The following is a 22001-nucleotide window of genomic DNA, read 5'->3' on the forward strand; positions in this document are numbered from 1 at the left end:
ATAGAAATCCACAGTCTACCTTGTCAAAACTGTTTTAATATCAGTGGATTTAGCAGAATGCATCTCGTTATTTTAAATATGAAAACAAACCTTTGTAAACATACAAAATTGGTCTAAAAAGTGTTTTTACTACACAATTTGGTTAAATCATAGAACATAGCCAATCTCATATCAATCATTCGGTTCACCCAGAGGAGTTACAATAATGGGGCTACATTCAGATGACGAGTTCCAGTTAGTGGTTTTCTATTAGCATCATGTGACATTCCCTCTTCCTTAATGTTCAGCCGTGAAAAGCAGTGTCCTCAGATGACTGTCACCTCTCTATTCTTTCTTTTGATGCAGTCCAAAGCTAGGCTTCTTGGGCTCAGCTTTCTCTGTACCTCAGCAGGGGGCGGTGCTGCTTCAGGGGGCATGGCTTGTCTGAGCCCCTCCTTTTTTAAAAGTTCAAGAAGCTCCGCCTTCTCTAGCTCCACCCTCTCCAGCTCTTGTCGGCGTGCTCTCTCTGCACCCAGCAGAACGCGGACATCTGACATGACTCTGGACAGCTGGCCCTTTACACAAACACACACCTGTCAGTAACTCGCTACACACACAAAAGCCAGCAGATGTGAACAGTATGGTACCTTCAGTTCGTCCACTTCACTCCTCAGCAGACTCTCCTTCTGCACCATGTGTCGTCTTTGGGAATCCAAGCGAGATTCCATTTCATGTCGCACCTCTTCGACTTTGCAGTCTAATTCTGCCCTGTAACAAACACAGACAGGCATTTTTCAAGCTTAAAAACATTTACATGGTCACAGTCAGTATGACTTGAGCAGATGTTTCTACCTGAGCATGTCGAGCTCAGCTCGTAGCTCCGATACACAGTTGTGTTGGGCCTCCTCTGTGTTTAGGATTGTGTATTCACAGCCGTTTGCACAGACTCTACTGCTGTATTCACACACACAGAGATGAGCTTCCAGAGAACGCCGAGACACCTGAACCGGGCAGCCTGAATGCCACCGCAAAGGAAACTGAACATTAAACATCAAAAATAGAGGAAACCCTGGCACATAGCAAATGTTCATGCACAAAGAGCAGAGAAAAATAGCATCTAACAGGCAGGGCTGATCAATAAGGACAGCTCTAGGTAAAATGATCTAGTTCAAGATAAGGATTTGTTGAAAGTGCAAGAATGATTTGCCATGTATGCCAACACTTTACAGCAAAAGTATTAATGAATTAATGACTCTTTGAGTTTGTTGTATAACTGTAATTATATAGTGTCCAGCTAGTATTGCCAGTTCTTTTTAGGAAGTAAACATAACATTTGATTAAAAAAATGGATATACGTTTAAAAAAAGTGTAATATTTTTTTCAAATATTAAATAAATGTGAAAACTATACATTTAAAATGATGAACCTAAATATTTATCTAAATAAATGATAAAAAAATTAAAAAGTTTGGGGTCAGATCAGTTAGATTATTTGATAAAAAATACTGTAAATATTGTTCAATTTTATATAACCGTTTTCTATTGTATAACTAATTATAATTACTGTATAATGCCCAGCTAATAATGCCTATTTTCTTTGTAAAGGAAACTAAATGAATAAAAAAAATATTTAATTAAATTATTGATTATTAATTCTTTTTTGAAACCACATTCAAAAATACAAATCTAAATATAAAATTATACATACATAAAAATGCTAACATTTTAATTAAATCTTTGAAATAATAGAATTAATTAAATGTATAATATCTCAGCAGCCAGTGAAAATGTTGGCATTGCAAGCGGAAGGTTTATTATTGAAGAAAAAGACACACAGCAGTCACACCACACACATAAAACAGTACACCTACCACAACGATAGCATAAGTACTTGTCACCTGCATTTTTACATACACACACAAATTTCCAGGATTAGGGAATGTTGCATTAAGCTTACTAAAATTTATGCAGATGTATTATGTGCGAGAATCTGCTTACCTTACTGACAGAACAGCTCAATTTTTTTAACCCTGAGGTAAACGTTTCACCCGAAGGGGGTCCCTCATTAATAATTAAAAATGTGATCACCCAACTCTAGATGCTTAATCTTGTGGCTACAACACTCATTCATCTGCTGTTACAACAGCGCTTGTATTGTATATGTATGAATGAGACTGTAGCTGCTGTGTATAAGCCACCTGTTCCATGCCAACAAATTGGGAGTACCAAGATATACTGAAGATTTATATGCTTGTATATATGTACCTGCATTACTGCAGTTCAGCAAAGCGTAATCACACTGTTGCTCATGCCGATGAACAGACTCCAAAGCGCATATGACCTCACAACCTTGTGGCCGGAACACACACCTCACCTGCAGCCTTGCTAAATCATTCCTCATGTATCTGTAACACACATGTATGGATAAGTCAATAAAATGAATGGCATTAACGATCAGGTTATCTTAAGTGATTCTATGCAATTACAGGTGCTTAATACATCTGTGTTACCGGAACAGTGGGCGTAGATGTGTGATGTCTAAAGGCAAGCGGTCCTCTGGACAGGTGTTATGGTGGACGAGCCATCCATGAATGCAGGAGCTGCAGAAGGCATGTTCACACGGAGCCTGCAAAGGATCTTCTAACACGTCCCGACACACACAGCACAGCAGACCCTCGTTCACATAGCCTACAAAACGTTCTAGATCATAGCCCATCCTAGAGTACACACACAGAAAACAACACTGAACAAACTGATGTAAAGTACCAAAATACATATGACTAAAATGCTATCTTATAGTTATATTATAATGGGTAATTGTAAATTTCCTTGATAATTTCCTTGAATTGAATTTTGAAATTCAACAATAAACCTATCATGCAGAGGACAAGCTGTCTGGATAATGGATGGATCGATCCAACAATACAAAAATACAATAATACCATAATTTGCATATTAATACTTTTATTTCTTAAACATTTTAAACCAGACATTTAGCCAAAAAAACCCTACAACAACTTTGCTTTATAGCAAAATAAATTGAATAGATTTTGTAGTTAAATCTTCATGTCTGTGCACACTAAAACCTACAGGCTATTGACGTAAGCATAACTTATATTAAAATACATAGAAAATTGTATAATTGAAAATTGTATAATAGAAAATATATTAAACTACATAGAAAATAATATATATATATGTGTGTGTGTGTGTGTGTGTGTATATATATATATATAATATATATATACATATAAATAACTTAAATTGTATCAAAGTCATAGCAAGTTACATTAATATAATGAAACCATAATTTATTTTAATTTAATTTTAAAATCAAAACTATAAAAAAAACAAAAACAAAGATTACATATTTTGTGCATTAATTAAAATAAATATCTTAAACTTAAAAAAAAAACTTTTAAAAACCTTTGGTACAGAAATTTAAGAAAATAAAATTTATTTTACAATTTTTTTACAGATTTTTCCAAATATATTAAACTGTTGAAAAAACCCCCAGAAAATTTATCATAATAGTTATTAATATTCATTTTACATTATAACAAATATTATATTTATAGTTATATCTGATCAAATGTACATTATTATTATTCTTTAGCTTGGGTTGAACAAATCATTTTTGCTTAGATGGAACAGCAGCTACGCTAATTATGTCTCTATTTGTTTCTGTGTTTCTGCCACGGGATTAACATCCCATGGTAACTAGGAATTACAGAAGCTTCAGTCTGGATCCAACCCTTAAATGATCTGAGATGACCGAACACCTGAGAAAAGATGATGCCAACCCCTCAGAGGATGCCAACACTCAGACAACATACAGAATTACCAAATTTTGCCATAAGTTAAATATATTAAGGTTCTGCAATATATAAATATACAGGCTATAAAAGTAAGTATAACAGCATAATGTATATTAAAAATATATCCAGAAAATTTCTTTAAATATATTTTAAATGTACAATCAAAAATGTATATTTTAAAAAAGTTTTTTTTAACCTTTTTAATTACCTGACAGAGTCTGTGGTATCTTGTCTTCCCCTCTCTCCCTCCTTCTCTCAGGTGTGCTTGCTGAAGGTGGTCTGGTCAGTTGCCGTAGAAACAGCCAGGTGGCAGCTGTTGGACTGAAACATGAGTGGGTGGGGTTACGAATGTAGACATTCACTGGGGATCTGGGGTCAGTTTGCCATCTTCATTTATACTAAACCTTAGGAAACAGACACTTTAACGAGCATGAATTGTATGGCAAGCAGTTTATGAGGCACCTTTTCAAAGCAACTCTCACCTTTACAACAGACCATCTAATGTGCAACAAATTCTGCCGAAATCCCTTAACGAAACCCTCTGGGAAACTCTTCCTCATGCAGTGATCAAATGAGACTGAAGCACCTGGCAACCCCACACACAAATACACAAGTAGACGCACACCATCTATCGACTACACAAATATCCTACGCATAAACTCTACATCCAAAGGGAAATATTTCTGGTGGTTCTGTGGTAAAATTGAACATGGAGAGTTCAGAAATGCAAAACTCATATTTAAGATGCATGTTTGAGAATAAATGTAGATTTATTTTTTCAATTTTAGAATTACCAATAAATATTTTTATAACCAATACCGATTATTTGTCCTATAAATGATATGCAAAATTGATATTTATTTAATGTTTTACTTATGATTTTGTTATATTTGATCTTCATTTCACAACAATAAAAAAAATAGCTTTTTCATTTTTATATCAGCAACACTAGCAACAATAATATTAACAATAGGCAAAATAAACTGACAAAGTGTAATGAAATGGAGACTTGTACTTGTAATAAATAAAATTCCACAAAGCTATATGTACTGAAATAAACATTTGTAAAATCGATAAATGCAAGATTGCATTCGTCGCCTCCTCAAAAACAACCCAGTAACAGGTGACCTGTGCAAATGTTCCTGCACCTGTCTGGCCATGTGAGAGTAAAAACAACTGATCTCGTCAGGGGTGTCAACGTATGGCTTGTGCATTTCATTCTATATTAACACTTATACTGTGGCACTCTAGTTATACCGTTATTGTCATTTGTTACAGATCCACAGTTTAGGAAATACTGTGTAATTGTGAATGTTTTTCTGAAGGAGAGGATGTTTGTGTGTGCTGGTGTGTCTGTGTCTGGACACTCTCACTGCCTGAATGATCTCTGTTCTTCATGGCTGTGGTGGGATTAGACCGGATTACGCTTTCCCACACTCTGATTGGATTATTTTCCACACAGCAACATTGTAGCTTCACTTTCAGACATGCAGCAGTATATAAAACATCGGCACAAACACAACCAGACATGCATCTGTGCACAATCAAGAGATTAAACAGTGAGTGAATGATGTGATCATGAAATAAAAATGAAATACCATCACAGTCAAGCACTATATATTACAAATGACTAAAATCAATGTTCCCACACACTGACCAATGAATTTACATGATTCTTCTATGATTTCTCTATGACATTCATGATTTCAAATGTTTTTAAATATATTTGATAAAAATTATACCAGTAAATTAAATATTCTAAAGCTAAGGATAGTTAAAAAAAATGTATCTTGATTATAGAAACATTAACATAGATTTCTTTTATACTGTCTTTTTCAAGACTAACAATTTAATGACATATATTTAGGTTTCATTGGCTGTGGGAAACCTGTACAGTACAAATGAAAACAGAAATCATACAGCAATAAAAGTGTACTGCCTGCCAATAAAATATGTTAATTAATAACCCATCTCTACAGTTAATATGAATCTGAAGTATGAGTAATAGTAATTAATGAAAGACTGTAAGGACCTATGTCTGATTTTATTTTGAACCGAATAAAAGACATACAAATCAATAAATGTTTGATGTCAAAACTATACTTGTGTACAAAAGCTGTATGGTCATATTTGTTGTATAATGTACATGAATTAAAATAAAACAAGTAAGGGTTAATAATGTGTAAGTTGCACATAGTACTTGCCTGTTTGATAAGTGATGGTTGACAGGGATCAAAATTTTGAGACGTCTCCTAATTTTTCCTGCTGGATTAGATACAATTTTAGCAGTCAACATTTACTGTCAGGTTTCTTTGACACTCCTCTCTCTTTACTGTTGATTTTTGCTGCTCATAAGCTCCTGCACTCCATCCCCTTCACGTGACGTCGCGTTTCGACCAATCGCGGTGAAGAGACGTCACTTCCGCGGGAGACTCGAGTTTGTTGTTTTTCGAGGGAGTTTTTGAAAACAGGGAAAGCGATTGACATACGAGGAGAAAACATAAAGGTAAGCGTTTAACGCACTGTCTGTGTACTTGTAATATGTTAAATTCAAGTACACTTGAAAAGAGAATTATTGGAGAATTAGAAACAGCCAACGAGGCTTTAGTTGTTCACCCTGGTATAGCTAAAAACAGCGACAGAGGCTTGTTATATGTCCTTTGCGCAGACTAGAGGGATAGTTCACCCAAAATGAACTTTATGTCATTGTTTTATCGCGTTCCTGTCATCCCAAACCCGTTTGAGCAGGCTCTTTTAATGAATTAAGAGTATACAGGCAGTAGTCAGAGTTCTGATCGAATGACTCGAATGAGTCGGTTCTTTTTAGTGAATCAATAGCACTTAACGTTACCTACGAGAGCCACCGTTATTTATATAAGAACCGTTACTGTTATGTTATACTTAAGGCTCGTGAGACTTAAATCAGTGTAGTTACTGACTGGTTCTTCATATGACATCAAATAGTAGATATGAGTTCAGTTATAATCAGTCGAATTTTATAAAAAGTAAAAGAATGAAATGTTAACACATTTTTGGTTTTATTTATATTTACTGTATAATTATGACCAATTGCTTGCATTTATGCCGCCTCTAAAACGGTGTAAACGCACACATTAAATGAATAAATGATGTAAAAATAATTTCTGGGGTTCTGTCTGTAAATCATTGAGAACAAACTGCTTGGGCAATAAATTCAGTAAGAACTGCATGTCTTTTTTTCAAATATTTCTTCCACTAATGTACTAAAAGAATTGTTAATAATTTCTCCTTCAGTTTTTTTTTTTTTTTTTTTTAACAGAAGAATATAAGCTATCCCTTTAATCATTAATGGTTTTATTACTGTGTGTCTTCATTGACAGAATGCGTAGATCTGGAGCTCCGAGTCAGCTCTGTGGAAATACTGCTAAGAAAACCAGGTTTATGCCACCAGGGCCAGCGAGGAATGATGGACCACCTTTATCTCTTCCCCAACCAGAACCATCAGCACCATCACCACCACCCACACCTGCTTTGGGAAATGTGCTACTCAATAAGGTCACAAACAAGAGAATATTTAAAAAGTGGTCATGATGACAAATGTTATGCAGTGCTTGTGATTATGTACATAATTGATATGTGATTGATAATATCTTAAGGGGAAGTCGTGGTCTAATGGTTAGAGAGTCAGACTCGTAATCCAAAGGTTGTGAGTTCGAGTCTTGGGCCGGCGGGAATTGTATGTGGGGGGTGCTGCAGCATAAATGGCTGCCCACTGTTCACTGCTGTGTGTGTGTGTTCACTGCTGCGTGTGTGTGTTCACTGAGGATGGGTTAAATGCAGAGCATTGTATACTTGGGTCACCATACTTGGCCGTATGTCACGTCACTTTCACTGTTCACATTGTCTATTCGGGTTCTTTGTGTCTATGGGTTATTACTAGTGGGTTTAATCTGTTTCATGATAATAGTGCAGTGTAACAATGTGATTGAAGAGGTGCATGCATTAGGGTCTTTTTTCCCTTGCGGATATTGTTTCAAAAGTTGATTCTCCTTGCAGATCCAGAGGTGTTTGAGTAGTGGAGATACCCCAGCTGTGACTAATGCTCCAGTGGCCAATACGGCTTTAGCCAGGGTGCTGAGTACAGTTCCTCACGGTGAATGCAAGGAAAACAGCTTCAGTTCTTCACCTGACTTTTCTGAACCTGAAAAACCAGCAGATAAAGACAGCTGCTCAACACAGCCAAACACGCTCGCCAGCGACACAGCTACCGGTAAGATGCAGCACTGTCCCATTTTGGGGGTGTGTTATGATTGAAATATCACTTGTTCTGTTTTTTTTTGTTCAGTAAATGCTAAACAGATTTTTCAGTCTCGTTTGTGCATATTAGTCTGTAAATAAAAGGATTTTCCTTTGGTAATATCGGTGTAATGCATTATTTGTAACCACATTTTAAACTTAGACTCAAAGGAGGACTTAGATTTTTATTTTTGATAATCCTGTGCCACTCAATATAAACACATTGCTGAAAAGGTGTTCTGTAGTTACAACTCGTCTTAAATTCTGTTTTATGTTTTTAATTTATTGGTTTTAGAAACTGGTAGGTTTTAAAATCTCCTGTATCCATAATCCAAAAAGCAGAGAACTTAATTGAGCTGGTGGTCATTATCGCAAAAAAACCCCAGACTTGTATTAACCTAATGGGTGTTATTTTGCAATAAAGACTGCATTATTCCCGTTATTACACCGCTATTCCCCAAATAAATAAATGGTAATGAAATTTTGATTTATGTTTTAATTATGCTACTATTTATCTGCGTTTTTGTAGAGACACAAAGAGAGAGAGCAAAAGCACAGCTATGTCAGAAATATTCATTTTGATCAGCACTTATATACAGCTTTGCGACAGGCGTTTTGACTGACTAACTTTGTCTGGTTTTGTTTTGCTTTGTTTGATTTTTTGAGTAAAATATAAAGAGAATTGTTCGTTTTTTTTATTTGTCTTGTTTGCTATGCTATCGAGTGATGAGTCAGTTTTGCATGGTCTTGTGAACCTTATCACGTTGATGATTATTATTTAATGTCGCACAGTTTGCTAGGATGTAGTGTACACATAAAAACTCAGAAAGAGATTAAAGATAAATATTAATAATGAGGAGATGCACTTAGTTTTAAATCTTTGAGTAAATCTAACTTAGTAGAGAAAAACAGCAAAAGGCTCGGCGAGCGGTCAGGTTGAACCTAACGGCATCTCTATTCCCCGCCTTCAACTTCGGCTTTGAGTGAAACTAACCAATCCGTACGCACGGACCTCTTGATTGACAGGCGCTATGCGTATTAGATCGTATTCGTGCCGTGCACAGATTTGCACAGATTCAAGGCAGAGGTGTCCTGCTTACTATGAGTGTGAGCTGTTTGTCAGTCAGCCTGGGAAATATATAGCAACTGGTGTCCGAAAAGCAGTTCAAAACAATGTCTGTACGCACGCACACAATGCTGCTCGCGAACGCGTTAAGCATCAAGTTTAATGTTTCCTCTGGGGGTTCAGCAGTCGCGCGGACTCTCTGTCTCCTGTCAAAACACGGACCTGACGCGCTTCAAATATAACTACACGTTCAAAAACACGCCTCGAGTCGTTTCCCGCTAAAAATGCAATACATGTCGCTGTTTGCAGCGGAATTAAAGCTCCCCTGTGTTTCTAGTCTAATGTAGTCGGGTTTGTTATGTAGGTCAGGCCAGGCTTAAGCAGCTTTACTGAACCTGCGTCAGCTTAAGCTAAAAGGAATTCCAGCAAAGCCCTCCCCGGGTAGGCGTGGGCCTAATCGAGGCTGGCCTAGTTAAGCCTGATTCTTTTTCTTAACGTCTGTGTGCTTGAGAGCCAGTTTGTGCATGTGTGTGTTGTTTAACTGAGACAAGCAGTGGAGCAGCCTGCTCACACAAGTGAGTAGAGAAAGACAGACAGACACACAGCACAGGGAAAAGAAGAGAAGGAGATCAAACCTAAAGCACTGAGACCAGCCTAAAAGCAGGATGTCTACCATATTCATGTCAAACAGCATGGTCGGCAAGGCCCGCTCCTCCAACTTCACCCTGTCTGAGAAACTGGATCTTCTGCGGCTGGTCCAGCCTCACATACGCATTCTGGAGGAGCACACCAACAAGCACGCCGTGATCGTGGATAAGAACCGGTGCTGGGACAGCATAGCAGAGCGCTATAATAGTTTCGGAGGCGAGAGGCCCCCCAGAACGGCTCAGGGCCTTCGGACCCTCTATAAGCGACTTAAAGAAAGTGCCAAGCAGGAAGTTCTTCAGCGAAGCCATGCCCAACCTGAGTATCGGGGCAGCATCTCGGAGCCAACCAAGCGCATCATGGAAATGATTCCTCAACTGTTTCACGTGGGGGACAAAGAGCTGAACGCGCTTCACAGGTGAGATTGAGCATACAGATACTTACATGACAAAACTGGCACATTATTAGGTGCATCCATAATTAAAAACATATCTATCACCCAATGTAAAAATTAAGTCAATAACAAGTAAATACATAAACACATACTCTCAGGAGGCCTAATTGTCTACTCTTAAGATGGATCTGATTCCATTAGCGAATTCAAAGGAATCCGATCATGTGCATCCATAGCTCTCGGCTGGATTTAATATTGGACCTTTAAATATTGATTCAGCTTCTGTTAATATCTTCACATACATTTTCCCAGATTTTTCCTTCAGCTGCTGTGTTAATTTTCACACTCAGCCAATTAGAATTTGAACATCATCTTTGCTAGTTATAATATGTCATATGCGGTCAAAGCACACATTGTAGTCACACGCTCGCTGTCCTTTCACTCTATCCTGTGAAAGAGGTAAGCTGCAGTGCTGAGGGGATTTGGATATCATTAACCGTATTTCCGATGCTGCGTTAATGCCAGGTTTGCAACCATGTGCCAGAGGAGTTACTTTCCACTAACATCTTCATGTCTTTCTGTTGTGTTGACAAAACAACAGGTCTTTCTTTTTGTCAGTTATCACCACAAATCCAGCAAAGAGCTGGGGATGCACATGATCTGATTAATTTGAATTATATCGTATATATTAGAATATATCCTGAGACAAATGAGCATTCAAAGCTCTTGTTTTTTATAAAACATGTTCAAAATTCAATGTTATGATTTTTTTTGTGTGTCTATGCTAGGCTTCAGTTCAAGAGAAATTCTCCAGTAGAGCAGCCAGGCAGCAGTTTGTCCCTCCCAGCGTTGTCGGACTATGCGGCTGTGAGGGTGGAGTCTGAAGATGTGAAACCACCTCCTGATATCCACCTGATCACATCCCACAGTTCACCTGTCACCATCGCCACCCCGAGCAGTCAGACCCACCACAGACAGAACGAGAGGGACAGTGAAGTAGTGGAAGAGGAGGAAGATGAGGAGGAGGAATTAGCCTCCCACGTGTATGCGGCCTCTCTGTCTCCGTGCCCTTCTTCTGTACACCTGCCACCCTCGCCATCGGCACCCGGTCCCAGGAGGAGCACGTATCAGAGGGGGAGGGCAATGTTCAAGAATCCCGTTTTTGAGGCAGAAGCTCTGCAGATGATGCGAGAGGAGCATGAGCTGCTCCTGGCCAATCACAGAAAACTTGGACTGTATCTAGAGGAGAAGAGGGAAGGGCTTAAGAGAAAGCAACAGCTGGAGGAGGAGCTACTCCGGTCAAGGGTCAAAGTGGAGAAATTGAGGGCGGCCAGGTTACGCCAAGGATTGCCATTGATGTGACACGTATGGTGTCACGTCTGAAAGTCTATCACAAAGGGAACTCTGTAATGTGAAGTTAAAATGAACAGGCTTGTTTGTACAGTTATTTCTTGTTTTTGTATTCGATAGACATTTGTACAAGGATTGTTCCTGATGTTTGTAGCAGAAATGAAAGTTTTTTTAATGTGTGAATGCCTGGTTAAAGTAGAAAATAAGATTTTATTTTCTATGTATTCACTAATAAATTCATAATTGCTTTAAACTCTGTGTTTTGAGCCTGTCCTTTTATTCTTTTTTTTTTTTTTTTAGACAGGGAGTGTTTCATAGCAACAGCAATGAATGAGAACCTTCTCAGTCAAGATGATTCCGTTCATTTGGGTGATTATTTACAGTATAATAAAATGGAAATTGCTCATTTCCCCCCCTTATTGTGACTTCAGAATAAAAAAGCTTCTCAGATGAGACAAAATATATATCAGGACTTTATTTTATCCATCGGGAATTGATTGGATTGTTGTTGTTTAATTGTCAATAGTTAATCATTCGTAATAAATACTTAAGCATTCCAAAAAGCTGATTTCATGGTTTTTATGCCTTTATCTGTCTATCTCACTGGTTATGTAGTTTATCTGACAGAACAAAAGAGCAAGGCACAAAATGAGCATTTATGCATATGTTTAGTGGCTGTATAAAGGCACTTTTATAATTTCAGACTATGTAATCAGTAAAATATTGTCTATGATTAGGCTATTGCGGTGTTATTTATCATTGCTAATCCTTTTTTTGTTCATTTTAAAGCACGCTACTATAGTGTAATGTGGTGCAAAGCGTCATCAAGGAAGCATAAGCGCTGGGAAGGCGATGCTGTGCTTGTTGCCAGGGGGCGGACTGTTGTCCTCAAAGACATGGAGGGGCGGGACATTGGACGAGGTTTGCTTGTCACAGCACATTCTAGCAATACTTCTGGATTTGTATATAAATGCATATTTGAAGATAGGGATTTTCAATATATTGTTATATAGCCTATATTAGAGTTTTTTTTCCTGTTGATATTGTATATTTGTGCAAGCTTTGCTCATTTCACCAATTATTTTCCTTTGTCATCTAATGGTTTAAAATTATTTTTTAAAAACACTTTACTAACAAATGTAATTGTTAGTAAATCTCTGAAAACTTTTCTCACTATGCATTATCATTTTCTGTTACCTAAATTCACTTTTAAAACATTAAACCTATTGATTTGAGTTCTTTACTTTTAATTTTATATCAAATTATAAAAAGATTTAATATTGGCCATGATATCAGCCATATCATGTAATTAATTAAATGGCAAGAATTGTAATATTGGTGCATCCCTATTTAAAATGTACAATTCTCCCTTTACTTCACTTTTGAGGTAATATAATTGAGTCTGTGTAGAGGTGTGTTTTAAATCAGTGTTTTTCTGTCAGGTTCAGGATATAAGGCATCAGAGCTGGAGAGCTTGTGTGAGGGTCAGACTCTTATGGTAGGAGGGAAGCAAATCGAGGTCATGGGGGTCATATCCAAAGAGGACTACGTCAAAGGCCGTTGTTTTCAAAATGCTGCTGAGACTCCTGCAGAAACCGTCTTGAAGGTTCCTGTATATCGACCAGTGTCCAAATCCTTTACCAAACCAGCGCTCAAGGGAGGTGCACTTACAGATTCTGATCCTGAAAAACCAATCTGTAAACCCAGACATGACCCGAATACACCAGGTATAGCACATGCTCAACTTAAAGATTTAATTGATGCATGTAATATTTATACTTCTAAAAATTTACACTGCTAGTCCATTTAATAAAATAATGAAGACAAAAAGGTGATTAAAATGGTTACTATTTCAAAGAAATGGTTGCATTATAGGATAAATACTTTCCCTGAAATGTTCATATATTATAATTATTACATTTTAATCCAAGCTATCCATTTCCATACCGCTTACTTTCTATTGGTCCCTAGGTGCCCTAGTGATGCCGCGACCAGCAACTGATCACCAGTGGCTGTATAATAAATCTGGTTCTTCACTGGTGGACGTGGTCATCGACCCCCATTTGACCAATCATCTTCGGCCACATCAAAGAGAGGGCGTGGTCTTCCTTTACGAATGTTTAATGGGAATGAGGTAAATAAGAGTTTATCTGTCATTGTAATGGTCTTACATGTGCACTTCTGCATGTTTTTGCACATGTATGTATGTGTGCTGCAGACTGCCTGGCCGCTGTGGGGCTATTCTGGCAGATGAGATGGGACTGGGGAAGACGCTGCAGTGTATTTGTGTTCTGTGGACACTACTGAGACAGGGCCCCTACGGTGGACGGCCCGTACTGAAGAGGGCTCTTGTGGTTTGTCCAGGAAGTTTGGTCAAGAACTGGGCAGCTGAGTTCAACAAGTGGCTGGGCAGGGAGAGGATCAGTGTTTACACCGTGGACCAGGTGTGTATGTGTGGCTGTTTGTGTCAGATAACAGATAGAGTGATGAAAGTTAAAAGCTTATGTTTTCTCTGTAGGTGCACCGTGTAGAGGACTTTGTGTCTTCTCCTCTTTGCTCCGTCATGGTGATCAGTTACGAGATGCTGTTGCGCTCTGTGGAGCAACTGAAAGAGCTGGATTTTGGAGTGCTCATCTGTGACGAGGGTCATCGCCTTAAAAACAGCAACATCAAAACGGCCGGCGCACTCATAGCCCTCTCATTTGAACGCCGACTTATATTAACAGGTTTCCTATTTCAATCAAACACACATACTTTTGTAAACAAGTGTAGTAGTATGACATTGTGTAATTGTAAAAAAAACAACAACAAAAAAAACAAGTGCCATTATCAATTTAACAGGTACTCCAGTGCAGAATGACCTGCAGGAATTTTATTCCATCATTGAGTTTGTAAATCCAGGAATTCTGGGAACATCGGCAGCCTACAGGAAGATTTATGAAGAACCCATTCTCAGATCTCGCCAACCCACCTGCACTGAGGTAAACATCTACATTTTCAGAGCAATAAAATATTTATATATTTTTTATATACAAATTTTATTTAAAATTATTATATTACTTAATATATATATGTGTGTGTGTGTATATATGTATATAAATAAATAAATATATATAGATATATATATATATATATATATATATATATACACATATGAAGTTATAACAGAAAAACTATAATCAGTCATTTTAAATTATAAGTGAATTTAGGCATCACAACAAAATAATGTTCAGTATGAAAATGTATATTCATTATAAATATTTAATGGCAAAGGTAATGCAAATGTAAAAATAGAGGACATTAACATTTGCAGTTACATATTCAATAATGCTCATCATCCGATATTAATAGATTTAAAAAAAAAAATCCCTTCAGAAAATGTCCCCCTGACTGTGAGCCTGTATCATTTAGCTGTAGTGGCATTGATCACAACTGTGTGTTTCAGGAAGAGCGGTCCATTGGAGAGGAGCGTGCTGCTGAGCTCTTTCGTCTAACAGGTGTGTTTACATTACGGCGCACTCAGGAGATCATTAATCAGTATTTATCCGAGCGGATAGAGTGGACCGTATTCTGCAAACCCACTGAACTGCAGCTGCGCCTGTATGGAGTCCTGCTGGCCACACGGCCCATCAGAGCCTGCCTCTCTGGTACCAGCACACACACTTACACACACAGCCCACACCTCGCATGCATCACCGCCCTCAAGAAACTCTGCAACCACCCCGGGCTGCTCTACAACACTTTACAGGTACAATAGGTGCTAGTATTTTGCCATGGCTTGTTTTTTGTCTTCTTATTGCTGCTTTCTAACTATTTGTGGTATTTGCTTCAGGAAAAGTCAGATGAGATGTATGAGGATGGAATGATGGAACTCTTTCCTGAGGGATACTCAACAGGTGGCTTCAGCACCGCAGACTCTGGGAAACTTCTAGTGCTAACAGACCTGCTGTCAGCAATACAGCACGTCAATCACACAGACAGGTACCACATATGCAACTGCTGTCAGACATCTCATTTGAAAGGTTTTCACTTTTAAGAAATGTTGACAAGTGTTGACTAATCTGATAAATCAATGTTTAAATGATGTACACTCAACAAACACTGAGGTAATATCAGTGTCCTTTTGAAAGTTATATTTTACATGGGTGTCACCAAATTGAGGTCACAATACAAACAGTGTCTTGCGATTAAAAAGGGCTATTACTGCTGCTACTAAGTTTACTTTTAGTATTGAAGATGAGAAAAATACTTTATTAATCGCCACAAGAAACTGTATTTGTTAGAGTAGCAATATATACTGAAGAGCTTACAACACAGTCAGGAAAAAAACATGGAACAGATGAAACTGAATAAAGTAATATATTGTAGTATTTTTTTGTATACACATTTTGAGTGATAAAGCAGATAAAAACAAAAGTACATCTAAAAAATTATATTAATTTATATTATATTCTAATTTTGAGTGCTCAAAACTGTGCTGAAGTGCTAAACTATTACAATATATTATGTGGAATTATATTATAATTTATCCTAAAATGTAAAAAAAAAAGTTATATTATATTATATTTAGTGCTGTCAAACGATTAATCGCGTCCAAAATATGTTTGTGTTTACACAAAATATGTGTGTACTGTGTATATTTAGTATGTGTATATATATAAATGCACACACATGCATGTATATTTTGAAGGAAAATGTTATATGTATATATAAAATATTTATACCTAATATAAATTCTATATAAAAATATATACACATGTAAATATTTTATAAATAAATACATGTATGTGTGTGCATTTATATATACATAATAAAGATGCAAAGTACACACACATACAGTCATGGCCAAAAATATTGGCACCCTTGGTAAATATGATCAAAGAAGGCTGTGAAAATTAATCTGCATTGTTAATCCTTTTGATCTTTTATTTAAAAAATTCACAAAAATCTAACCTTTCATTGGATTATAAGAATTTAAAATGGGGGAAATATCATTATGAAATAAATATTTTTTCTCAGATACACGTTGGACACAATTATTGGCACACCTAGAAATTCTTATGAGTAAAATATCTCTGAAGTATATTCCCATTCACATTCACAATTTTGAGCACTCCAGGGTGATTATGAACATGAAATTATCCAGCCATGGCTTCCTGTTTCACAGAAATATAAATAGGAGGGAAAACAAAGCCCAAATTCCCTTAATCATCCATCACAATGAGAAAAAACAAAGAATATATTTCTGATGTGCAGCAAAAGATAATTGAGCTTCACAAATTAGTGAAGTGGCTTTAAGAAAACAGCTAGAGCAGTGAAAATTCCCATTTCCACCATCAGGGCAATAATTAAGAATTTCCAATCAACATAAAATGTAATGAAACTGCCTGGAAGAGGACGTGTGTCTATATCGTCCTAATGCACGGTGAGGAGGAGAGTCTGAGTGGCTAAAGACTCTCCAAGGACCACAGCTGGAGAATTGCAGAAAATAGTTGAGTCTCAGGGTCAGAAAACCTTTAAAAAAAAATTGTCAAACAGCACCTACATCACCAAATGTTGTTTGGGAGGGTTTCAAGAAAAATTCTCCTAGCTCATCCAAAAAACAAACTCCAGCATATTCAGTTATCAGACACGACTGGAACTTCAAATGGGACTGTTTCTATGGTTAGATTAATCTAAAAAATTAGCTATTTAGTAGCAAACACTTAAAATGAGTTTGGTGTACCCCATGTGTATAATGAAATATACTGCTGTATTTTTGATGTTGTGGGCCTATATTTCTGCTGGAGGTCCTGGACATCTTGTTTAGACACATGGCATCATGGATTCTATCAAATACCAACAGATAAAAAATCAATAAGTGACTGACTCTGTTAGAAATCTTATAATGGGCCATGTTTGGATCTTCCAACCGTACAATATTCCAAACACAAACCTCAAAAACAACACAAAAATGGGTCACTGAGCACAAAATCAAGGTTCTGCTCTGGCCATTCAAGTCCTCTGGCCTGAACCCTGTAGAGAATGAATGGGATGAACTGAAGAGAAGAAGCACCAACATGGAGCTGAGAATCTAAAGGATCTGAAGTGATTCTGAATGAAGGAATGGTCTCTGATCTCTTGTCAGGTGTTCTCTAATCTCATCAGGCATTATAGGAGAAAATTTAGAGCTGTTAAACTGGCAAATGGAGGTTTCAAAAAGTATTGAATAAAAGGGTACCGTTAATTGTGGCCAATGTGTATTAGAGAAAAACATTTATTTCATAATGATATTTCCCCTCATTTTAAATTCTTATTATCCAATGAAAGGTTATATTTTTAGGTTTATATTTTAAATAAAAGATCAAAACAACAATGCAGATTAATTTTCACAGCCGCCTTTGATCATACCAAGGGTACCGATATTTTTGGCCATGACTGTATATTATGTAAACGCAAACCTTTATTTTTGGATGCGATTTAATCGTGATTAATTGTTTGACTGCATTAATTATATGATATATTATAAAAGAAAAACATCCCTGTTTGACACCTTCAACAACATGCAAATATTGCTGTGATTGAGTCCAAATATCCATTTAATTGACATATCTTGTGTGAAACTCGTGTCCATTTTTGTCTCTGTGTGTCTCTCTCTATTTAGGGTAGTTTTGGTGTCAAACTACACACAAACTCTTGACTTGCTGCAGGATGTTTGTGATCATATAGGCTACAAATGGTGTCGGCTTGATGGAAAGACACCTGTAGCCCAGCGACAACGAATTGTTGATTCCTTCAACAGCCCACACTCGTCCAGCTTCCTGTTGCTACTCAGCTCCAAGGCTGGAGGGGTGGGACTAAACCTCATTGGTGCCTCCCATCTCGTTTTATATGATATAGACTGGAACCCTGCCAATGACATACAGGTCAGTGGACTTCCATTGTTACAGTTAGCCATGTAACACTGCAAATCAACAATAAAACATATGTTATACAATATTCCACACACACACACAAACACGCACACAAACGGATATCATGCAGCTCAATGTCTTTTTGAGTCCACATACTTGTCTTAGTTGCGCCTTTTTATTCAGACCACTAGATGTCAGTAAAAAAACAAAAAAAACTTGAACCTCTGTTGTAAATCTGGCCATTCTCTCTCTGGAATTTATCTGTCTGAATGCTCTACTTTTATATGTCAACATCATTTTGTTTTGCAGCCAGAATGAATGAATTGTTTTATAAGGCTCAAATTATCTAAACAATTATTGATGTACATTTCTCAGGCCATGGCACGAGTGTGGCGAGATGGACAGAAGAAAACAGTTCACATCTACAGATTTCTTACAACAGGTAACCAAAACATTTGTAAATTACCCATAAAATAAGTAATCAGCCTGTCTGTCAATGAATGAATTTAGCTGTTATAACTGTGCAATATAATATAATAAAAATAAATACTTGACCTGAAACATCTCACAGCCATTCATCAATCATAACCCACACAAACTGACTGGCTTTCTTTTCTACCAATAGGCTCTATGTTATGACACATATCACATGATGAGACACACTCTTATTTTTGGAAGGCTTTTCAGATTGATGAATCATGGATGGAAACATTTGTTTACAGAGTTTGCACATTAGTTTTGGTCTGCAATACTGTGCCTTGTGTGTCTTGTAGGTTCAATAGAAGAAAAGATTTATCAGAGGCAGGTGAGTAAACAAGGGCTTTCTGGGACAGTGGTGGACCTGTCCAAGAAAGCTGAGCATATTAGCTTTTCTGCTGAGGAGCTACGGAACCTTTTCAGTTTTGAACCTAATACCACCTGCCTCACACATGACCTACTGGACTGCCAGTGCACTGGAGATGGAAATACTCTAGGTAAATAAATACAGGAGGAACTAGATGATTCTTTCAATAAATTCAAAAAATTTAAATAATTAAAAGATATATACAGATTAATTAATTGCAATCAGTCATATATATTTGAGGTGTAGAAGATAATTATATATGTTTATGTACACTATTGTTCTAAATTTGGGGGTCATTTTTTTAAATAGAAATTAATACTTTTATTTACCAAAGATGCATTAAATTGATAAAGTGACAGTACAGACATTTTTAATGTTACAAAATGATTCTATTGCAAATGAATACTGTTCTTTTGAACTTTCAATCATCCAAGAATGCTGAGAAAATGTGTCTTCACAAAAATATTAGGCATCATTAAGCAACTGTTTTCAAATGAAGATTTAGCATTGCTATGATGGGAATAAATTACATTTTAAATATATATTAAAAAATAGAAAACAGTTATTTTAAATTGTAATAATATTTCACAATTATTCTGTTTTTACTGACTTTTGTATCTCTTTTTGATCTTCTCTCATAATAAAATAAAAAAGTAACCGCTTTAATTCATTTGAATGTAAACATTTGCAGGTTTTGTGAAGGAGATAAAGGAGGACACCGGAAGGGCATGTCAGCTGGGTCGCCATTCGGACAGCACGGTATCATTTCCACAACGAGTCAGCATGTCTGAGCTCATGCACTGGAGGCATTTCTCTGGAGATGTTCAGTCATATGATGATATTTATCTAAATCATGCCCGTAACCACATCACATATGCCTTTCAAAGCACCACTTCCAAATCCCAAACCACAATCTAAACTCTTCCTCTTCTCAAAACATATACAAACCCACTGCCCACATGCCACATGTCTGATGAATGATTGAGCATTGACATTTTTCCTTTTAATAAAACTTTTTATGTTGTTATTATATTTTGGTTGTGTGTGCAAGCAAGTGTATTTGTGTCCAATTAGGGAACCCGCTGATTTAAATATCTGCTCCTTCTGTCAGAATGAATCAGAGCAGTACACAGACAGAAATCGATTAATAGCACAATCAGAAACATTAATAGAAGCAGGAAAAAAGGCACCGGGGCATCTGTCAGACAAACACATTGTCACATTAGGCTTTTTTTGCTTTTTAGATGTTTCTAGTATAATCCTGTCTGAGAACCAGTTTCCATATGAATTTATCCTAAATATAATGATTTTTGTTAGTTTTTAATCATTAGTTTACTTTGTTCTTTAGTGTTTATGGAAACATCTTCACATTGCTAATGAATCGGTTGATTAAATAGTGGGTTGACCTCCATCGTCTTGTTTATTACGTTGTTTCCCCCGTTATCATCCTAATTTATACAATGTGGATGGTTTACATGAAATGTATCCAAAACCAGGTTTGTTCCATCTCAATAAGAGAATCATGGAACAGGACGCTTTGTAGGATTACATTTGTTCCGCAGATGGTTCATTTAATGCATTTTCTAGCTAAATCTGTTCATTGTCACTACTATTAGTAACACAAACTCTGACTACAGGAATCAGAAATGACAGAACGATCACGAAAGCAGAGAGGCACAACAGTCACCAGCAGGAAATTAACTTATCAGCTCTGTGACTCATTAATGAAACAAACCTGGGTGCACATTCGCTGTTGTTTATTGACAGAGTTTCAGGGTTTGAATGGGGCACTGATCGATCATTCTGCTATGATATAACGCTTGCGTCGCAGATTGTGTGTATCTGCATGCGTCTGTATCTCTGGTGTGGAGAGTGGAGTGTTAGAGATGGCGTGTTAGTCATACACTTGTGTATAAGCAACCTCTTGAAAGCATGACACTGTCCAGGCTGTGATGATGAGATCCCAGCAACTGTTTCCAGAGTAACAATACAATGTCTATTGAGTCTGTAGGGATGTGTGTATGTTCCTCAGCCAAGCCTTTACTGTAAGTACCATCAGGTGTGCAGATTGTTCCTGCAGTGTAGTCCCAGAGGGAAGGACTCAGGCGTCACTGAATGTTGTAAAGACTTGTGCTCAGATCAGTTAGGTTGTTGAGGACTTAATGGTGCCTGTGCAGTGCATATGTAACAAAGCCTTTATTTATGCTAGGAGAAGACAGAAAATTATTGATATTAGTGAAATAACGTATATGGAATAATGAAAGACAAAACTAGAAGGAACAAACCTTAGCTGAAAAAATATATATACAGGTGCATCTCAATAAATTAGAATGTCGGGAAAAAGTTCATTTTTTCTTGTAAATTATTTCAAAAAGTGAAACTTTCAAATATTTTAGATTCATTGCATGTAAAGTAAAACATTTAAAAAGTTGTTTTGTTTTAATTTTGATGATTAGAGCTTACAGCTGATGAAAGTCAAAAATCAGTATCTCAAAATATTATAATATTTACATTTGAGTTTCAATTAATGACCATCCATACAGTATAAATTCAGGGTATCTCTTGTTCTTTGAAACCACAATAATGGAGAAGACTGCTGACTTGGCAATAATCCAGAAGACGAACATTGACACCCTCCACAAAGAGGGTAAGTCACAGAGGGTCATTACTGAAAGGTGTGGCTGTTTACAGAGTGCTGTATCAAAGCATATTAAATGCAAAGTTGACTGGAAGGAAGA

The 22001-nt window shown here is 36.9% G+C and overlaps 3 protein-coding genes across 3 annotated transcripts; 2 read left to right on the plus strand and 1 right to left on the minus strand.

Annotated features, from left to right (window-relative positions):
- Positions 1–17: 17 nt before the first annotated feature.
- rnf41l (ring finger protein 41, like) lies at positions 18–6133 on the minus strand. The gene is made up of 7 exons (XM_079429603.1): positions 6001–6133; positions 4005–4117; positions 2489–2695; positions 2244–2383; positions 832–994; positions 627–747; positions 18–554 (listed from the first exon to the last, which is right to left on the minus strand). Exons 3-7 carry the CDS (start codon positions 2692–2694, stop codon positions 306–308), a joined length of 879 nt encoding a protein of 292 aa, XP_079285729.1. The 5' UTR covers position 2695; positions 4005–4117; positions 6001–6133; the 3' UTR covers positions 18–305.
- Positions 6134–6214: 81 nt separating this feature from the next.
- On the plus strand, positions 6215–20673 carry LOC306877682 (DNA repair and recombination protein RAD54B-like). Its single transcript, XM_079429587.1, has 15 exons — positions 6215–6302; positions 7156–7330; positions 7832–8045; positions 12316–12447; positions 12969–13253; positions 13498–13660; positions 13745–13970; positions 14045–14252; positions 14368–14507; positions 14972–15274; positions 15359–15507; positions 18170–18431; positions 18795–18861; positions 19193–19393; positions 19955–20673. Exons 2-15 carry the CDS (start codon positions 7157–7159, stop codon positions 20179–20181), a joined length of 2751 nt encoding a protein of 916 aa, XP_079285713.1. The 5' UTR covers positions 6215–6302; position 7156; the 3' UTR covers positions 20182–20673.
- Positions 9593–11782, plus strand: LOC306877691 (fibrinogen silencer-binding protein-like). The gene is made up of 2 exons (XM_079429602.1): positions 9593–10200; positions 10965–11782. Exons 1-2 carry the CDS (start codon positions 9803–9805, stop codon positions 11536–11538), a joined length of 972 nt encoding a protein of 323 aa, XP_079285728.1. The 5' UTR covers positions 9593–9802; the 3' UTR covers positions 11539–11782.
- Positions 20674–22001: the final 1328 nt, after the last annotated feature.

Source organism: Barbus barbus, assembly GCF_936440315.1.
Source record: "Barbus barbus genome assembly, chromosome: 12".
NCBI lineage: Eukaryota > Metazoa > Chordata > Actinopteri > Cypriniformes > Cyprinidae > Barbus > Barbus barbus.

Excerpts from the sequence above, each read along its gene's own strand:
- rnf41l (XM_079429603.1), bottom strand. The coding sequence starts at position 2,694 with ATGGGCTATGATCTAGAACGTTTTGTAGGCTATGTGAACGAGGGTCTG. Across the intron at positions 2,384-2,488 it reads CATCTACGCCCACTGTTCCG|ATACATGAGGAATGATTTAG; the intron begins GTAACACAGATG and ends TGTGTGTTACAG. Across the intron at positions 555-626 it reads GTGAAGTGGACGAACTGAAG|GGCCAGCTGTCCAGAGTCAT; the intron begins GTACCATACTGT and ends GTTTGTGTAAAG.
- LOC306877682 (XM_079429587.1), top strand. The coding sequence starts at position 7,157 with ATGCGTAGATCTGGAGCTCCGAGTCAGCTCTGTGGAAATACTGCTAAG. Across the intron at positions 7,331-7,831 it reads GAAATGTGCTACTCAATAAG|ATCCAGAGGTGTTTGAGTAG; the intron begins GTCACAAACAAG and ends TTCTCCTTGCAG. Across the intron at positions 13,971-14,044 it reads GTGTTTACACCGTGGACCAG|GTGCACCGTGTAGAGGACTT; the intron begins GTGTGTATGTGT and ends TTTTCTCTGTAG.
- LOC306877691 (XM_079429602.1), top strand. The coding sequence starts at position 9,803 with ATGTCTACCATATTCATGTCAAACAGCATGGTCGGCAAGGCCCGCTCC. Across the intron at positions 10,201-10,964 it reads GAGCTGAACGCGCTTCACAG|GCTTCAGTTCAAGAGAAATT; the intron begins GTGAGATTGAGC and ends TGTCTATGCTAG.